The following is a 6711-nucleotide window of genomic DNA, read 5'->3' on the forward strand; positions in this document are numbered from 1 at the left end:
ACCCCAGGTGATGGAGGACAGGAAAAAGAAAGGGGCCAGCAAGTAGCTAAACATATTCATTTGCATACTCATTAAGGATACTCAATATATTTTACCCAAAGATGTGCTACATTTCAGAAATCTGTATGGAGAACCAGCTCTGCTTTTGCTTCTTTAGAGATGTTGAGTCAATAATTAAAGCCCAGGATACCTTAATTGCACCTCTAAGGAAGAAGGAAAGAGAAAGAGGAGTGTAGCACTGAAGAGAGGGGTACCAGTTAAAATGACTCATTCTCAGAGTTTCCAAATATGTTTATCTGCTAAAGCATTGGATCCAAGCAGCCTGACATCCACTGATAGGTTAAAAATCAGAAGGTACACATCTTTAAACTAGCTACAAAAGGTTTCTATGACTTTCTAACTTAGAGAGGAGGAAAAAAAAAAGATAAAAAAAATCTATTGAGTTAAAACATGAGGCTGCTCACTAGAATGCTAGGAGCAAGATCATGTAATTAACATGTAATAATAAAACAGTTTATTAAGATACACACTCACACAAGTTTGGTGGTGCACCCAATTTCCATAATTAGCACCACCACAACATTTTATTACTACCATTTAGAAACATTCAGAAAAACTGAGGACTCCCAGGACAGTGATATGGGGAAAAACATTTAAGCAGATGTCTCCGTCACAGAAGTTTCTTCCCGACACCAACACACCTAAGAAAACAAGAAATAAGGTAGTTTATTTGCTGAAGGTCAACTGCCTGCCTCTGAGTTTAAAAAGTCCCTTTGTCTGAAGCCAGTGTATCTGGCTCAATCACAAATTAACAAAATACCTGTGTTAATTCCAGTTTATCTAGGTAAAGGTTTCTTCTCTCTGCTGCCACTGTAGGACAGCACTGGGACTCAGGATGGATTAACTGCACTGCACTTCACAGATGTCCTTTCTAGTTTCTGACTCACAGTAAAAGCCCTGAAGGCTTCCACAGATTTCTGCTTTTCCTTCTGCCTCTCTAGCTTTGACAGTATTTGACACAGGAGCTGTTTTAAAATGTTGGCAATCGCTGTTACTTAGCCAAGACCACGAGCAAGGCCTGGCAGTGCCTAGGAAGACAGAGAAATGCCCAAGGTGAATGCAGAGACAGAAGGGTTAAAGGAAGATTTCTGATGTTGACAGACTGCCTGTAACCCATTAGCAGAGCTCAGGGTTGCTTGCCCAAACCACATGCAGCTCCAATCTAAAACCCACATCTCCCCACAAAAGTGTTTCTCGAGCCATCTGCAGTTCAGGCTTTTCATAACAGCACTTCCCAGCCCGAGACTTGTCTGCTCTCCTTCCCCAAAACCCCTTCACCTACGAGCCCTGGAATTTTGTTCTGGGTGCTGCCACTGCTGCTGCACGACCACGGAACGGGTCCAAGTCACTTCGCAGCTGAGCAGCTCTGGATCTGCCCTCTCCATCTGCAGCACAGCACATCTTCAGTATCACAGAAACACAACTGCCCAACCCCACGCTTCTAACTTCCTTCCACAACATCCTATTTATGGGAATGATTTTTCTCTAGGAATATCTAACAAAATGGTGGTCTGATTTCCAAGTTTGTCATCAACTTGGAAAGGAGTTGTTCTCAGACACAAAGGATGGGGAGCAGTGAGGACACAACAGCCAAGCCCAGGGGCAAAACCAGCCACTTGAGCCACTCCTCAGAGCCCACAAAGTGGCTGGGACACAACACAGGGAAGAGGTAGCTTGAAACAGAAAATTTTAACTTGCATTCATTTGAGGAAAAAGGGGGAGGGGGAAGTCTTCAGCAATACAACAAACTACACAGCTTGTCTTGTGAAGTTCTAGCCTCCTGAATTTTTCATCTGATACCTTCATGTGAATTTCCTTACTTCAAATTATGAAAGGGCTCCCCATGAATGTTGCAATTACCTGCTGTAAAAAAAGGAAAAAAACAACGTTCCTTAAGAATGAAAATACCTGCATGAATAGTTAATCCTTAGTAGATATTCTTGGAAGCATACTCATACTGGCATGTTCCTAAAACACAGCTATATTCTACATGAATTTTTAAAAATCTAGTGCTAGCCAGGTTTAGAGATTTTAACATCTTAACTGTAATGTTTCCATTATGCTTTATACCTTCCAATGAAATGAAAGAGATGACCAACATAAATGAGATAACCAACAAAGCAGCATTTAAAGTTTTAATAGACATGTGTCAGGAAAATCCAAGGTATACAGCAAGAGCAATTTAAGTAATGTTTTCTGTACCACAATAACTCAGATTTAATCCTAGCACACTGGCAGGGAACTTGCATAAGTAGATCAGGCTGCTTTCAGTACAATATGCCAGATACAAGAGAGCTTTACTAGGAATTCTCACTGCCAGGTTAGTGCCAGCCTCTACGGGTTTAAACACAGTTTGTTCTTTCTCCACTCTGTGAAGGGGTGTGATCTGTCTGCACCACATTCACTCATACACCTGCATGTAGAACTGGATCTTGTCTCCCCTTCTGTGCAAACAGGAAGGGCAGCACTGAATAAAGGGGACTTAAATGACTGAGTGAGCAACATTACCTCAATTTTTAATGTCACAACAAATCAAATGCTAATTGATTTGGAATGGACCAGGTTAGTCCCTCTACCTATTTTGCAATTGTGGTGTTCTTACAAAACAATGCAGAAATAGCAGTGCTGCACGCAGTGTCTAATGCCCTTCCCTTAAAAATAAAAACCCACACCCAGCTATGGTAAAAAGGGAATAAAGGAAGAAATCTAGGAAGCAATTCAGGAATTGAAAGAGCTGTTTAGCAGAGAGTTGAATTTGTTAACCAGCACTTCTGTCTATGCACTGATCACAGTGTCCAAATACCCACAGAGACCTAAGAAAGGATCTCCTATTCAAGGTATATCTGGTAGCTGGGACACTTAAATGAGAGGGGAAACCCCACACAAGCAAGCAGCCAGCCTGTAAGCTGAATCCAAACTAGTTCAAATTAAGACACTAATTTTATTCTTTTGAACAAAAACTCTCAGAAACCAATGAGAATTCAAAGGAAAATATAAATCCTTCCATCAACAGAGTCCTGCAACCAGGAGCTAGCTGTGTGCTTTACCCAAACACAGTTAGGATGTTTATTATTGAACTAAATAGGTAAAACTCAGTTTAAAGACAAAGAATTCTAAATTACGTCATCTGCCCATCCTTTCTCTTTTCACAGGGTGTAAATTTTACATGTGAAGCGTTGGGACTAAGTGCTACTGTGCAATCTGTGGCCTGGGACTGAACATTCACTTCATTTGCTGGAAGTGCAACAGAGGATGATGCTCTTCCTGGCAGATGGTCAGGGCTCTGTGATCACAAGCTTTTATGACAAGACTTTTCACCCTGCAACCTCCATTTGTATCAAGCTTTTGCACACGTCTGTCAAGTTAAGATACACACCTAAAAAAGAGGCACATTTTTAAGTGCACTGTAAATCCATGAAGCACAAAAAGGTCCTTCATTTACATGACTGCACTGTGGTGCTCTAATAGAGACCTTTCCTTAATGCCTCCGTAATACACCAGACAGGGTCAGGGGGAGAGGAGTAGAGAGGGGCAGAGATGAAGTCTTTGTCTAGGGAATGGCTGACAGTGAAGATGCAGATAAGGGGACTAGGACTCTAACTCTGCGTGCCTATATTCAATTCCAAGCCACCAATCTTGCTCTTTCAAGACCATGGGTTCTGTACCCAGATTTCAATAGAAACAATGAAGGAACAGAAGTGGCAGCAAGTACAGCTCACATCCATCTGAAAAGACATGCAGTCAAAATTCCATTTACACAGAAGACTTGCATTGGTTTTTGTGTGCTTTCAACAGTTTCCCAAAGGTATTGAACAGGAAGAAACCAGTAAGACTTGATGTTGCCATGATCAGTGTAGTACAAGTATAATACTAAGTTGCTTACAAGAGCCTATAAAAGAAAAACACCCTGTACAAGCAATTTAAGTTATGAGTTTTAGACACTGAATTAAAACCAATTCAGGCACAACTCAACTATATAATCTCAATAAGAAGCAGAAAAATAATTCAGAATTGCACTTTCACACAACCTCAGACACCACTACTTTAATATTGATTTAAATATATAAGCATTACTTTCTTCACTCTTGGCACCTCTGCAGCACAGGGGATTATTTCTTCTCCCTTCATTTTACAGATGGGCAGCAGTGCTTAGTGCACGGATGCCTGTGAGGGCCAACTGTTAATTCCTTAAAATTCCCATCTGAAATTTATACCTCATATGTCAGGCCTTTTTCCTCATACCAATATGCTTATGTTGCCCATATCTGTAACACAGCTGCTGCTCTTAGCCTGTTGCAGCATCAGACTGGGTTTGGGGCTCCCAAACATCAGGGCAAAGCAAGTTTGATGCTGTTTCTCTTTTCCTCTCTCTCTTTTTCCTTGATTTTAAAGAACTGCCCTCAACTGTACCCCAAGGACTTAGACCACAACAGCTTAGTGCACTACGTAATCAGCCAAAAAGTAAAGTGTTTCTATAAGCTCCCTTCTCAGCACACAGAGCTCAATATTTTCAGAAAACAGAGACCATCCCTGCAGATGTGTAGTAGCTGTTAAGGCTTGTAATTATTCAAAACTACAAGTTTACCTTGCTGTGCTCTGGGCTACCCTCCATACCACCCAGGAGCTACTATTTCCCTGAAGAAATACAAAAAATAGTACCTGGAGTTTAAGGCAGATCTTTCTGTAGCCTCTAGCTCTGCCATTCAGATACTTCTGATTAAATACAAAAGGCATCTAATATATACCCACACAAAACATAAAGCCTTAAATTTAATGAAAATAAACCAGTATATACCTATAAAAAACTTACAAAATACTACGTTGGAAGGGCAGCAGCAGAGATTGCTCCCAGTATACACAATACTTACATATTAACAAATGACAGATGTCTTCGTAGAATAAGAGCAAAGGAATGGCTTTCAACAGACCTCCTTGTTTGAGAAGCTTGAGGATTTACATATAACACCTTTTTGTGACCAAAATATGCTTTGCAATTACCATCTGTTTGTTCCATGATCATAGGAAAAACACTATGGCAAAAAAGTTCTCCATAAGCAGGACCATGAAAGCTCACTTAAATTTTAGAAAGTTAATTGCTACAGAACTGGATACAAGCTGCCAACCCCAAAGGAGAAGCATAAGGATGTACAGTTTAAAATCTTTTTGTTTACAGCTTGCTGCAGCAAGCCCCATGCTCCCAGAAAGGAGCCTTCAGACAATAGTCTTTGATCACATTTTGGGGATAAAAACTGCACAGTAAGTTTTCATAGGATAATAACAATTCTGAATTACAAGTCAGTTCTACAATACAATTAGATACACAAATCTAAATTAATACTGTAGCACTCCAAGCTCACAGATCCACAGCCATTTTTAACAGTTAAAGAAGGATTTTATTTTACTTTTTTAACACATATTTAAATTTTCCTGAAGCAGTGTCTTTGAAACAGGTATGTCTGATTTGGTGCTTCTGTTTACAAGCACCAAAATGCTTTAGCACCAACTTCACAGGCTTAAACCAGCTTTAACTGCATGAAAGCACTACTGCTTACAACACTGCAGTGAAGAAGGACATGGTGTGACCCTCTAACACTAATGAAGCAAGCAGAAGTCTTATCCTTAAAGTCCTGGACAGTGTCATTTGAACAGACATGAGCTACTCAAACTGAAAAGTTGCCATTTCTTTTTCAGATGTTCGTTAGTAATTCAACAAAACAAATAAAATCCAGAGAGCATTCAGAAGCACATCCAAAGTTAACAAACCTGTCAACTCAAAATATCTAGAATTAGAAGTAGGGATGGGGAACTCTAATATTGAGAAATTAATTTTTCTACAAAATGGAGGTCTATTACTGGAAAGTTACTTCCTAGCCCACAAACCCTCAAGTGTTACAATAATAATATAAGGATAAAGAATTAGTATTTTTCTGTTATTCTTCTGCATGTAAACTATAAAACAAAATATAATACCTAAATTGAGTACTTACAGGGTCTCTCAACTCTTCATTGTCTCGAGCTGACGTTCGAGGTATCTTCACCGGGATTTCATCTCCACATTCAGTGTCTGAAGCATTTGGAGACTCTGCTAAATCAAGGAACTCATCTCTCTTGTGACCTCTGAACCTTATTTTGTCCAACTTCTTTAGCATGTTCAGCACTGCACTTTTCTGCTTTACCTTAACATGACGGTTGGAGTCTCTGCAAGATCAAGAAATCAAGAGTATTTTAGAAAGCTTGCAATAAATCTAAATACACACATTCTTATCACTAACTATTCCCAACCATCTTTCAAGTGCCTTCCTGCCACTGGAGGAAAAACACACTTAGCTTTTTAACAGGCACTTTTTCCACTGTAATGTTTTTCCATTGTAACAGATGCATGGTTTGGTTTGCAACAGTTGATCATTTACCTTCTCCCCAGACTATCATGGCCTCTCTCTCCTGGCACTTTTTAAAGCAGAAAGTAACAACCTCCACTCCAAAGAAAGATTAGAAGTCAGTTCCTAACAGGTTACTTGAAACAAATAAAAAGTTTAACTGATAAGACCACATTCTTAAATTTGATGCTTCTAATCAAAGACACACAAATCCACCAAGCTTCATAACCAACTTTTAAATTCCTGGACAAACTAGAGCAAAAGAGTAAGGGTG

General features: G+C 39.7%; 1 protein-coding gene across 1 annotated transcript in view; it reads right to left on the minus strand.

Moving 5' to 3' along the window:
* Positions 1-6224, minus strand: part of GRAMD4 (GRAM domain containing 4) — a 48723-nt gene extending 42499 nt beyond the window's left edge. Inside the window, exon 1 of the mRNA XM_062491595.1 lies at positions 6048-6224. Within this exon, the coding sequence (XP_062347579.1) occupies positions 6048-6209 (162 nt within the window). The 5' untranslated portion in view covers positions 6210-6224. The remainder of the gene's footprint in view (positions 1-6047) is intronic.
* Between the last annotated feature and the right edge of the window lie 487 nt (positions 6225-6711).

This window comes from Cinclus cinclus, chromosome 4, assembly GCF_963662255.1.
Source record: "Cinclus cinclus chromosome 4, bCinCin1.1, whole genome shotgun sequence".
NCBI classification, from domain to species: Eukaryota; Metazoa; Chordata; class Aves; order Passeriformes; family Cinclidae; genus Cinclus; species Cinclus cinclus.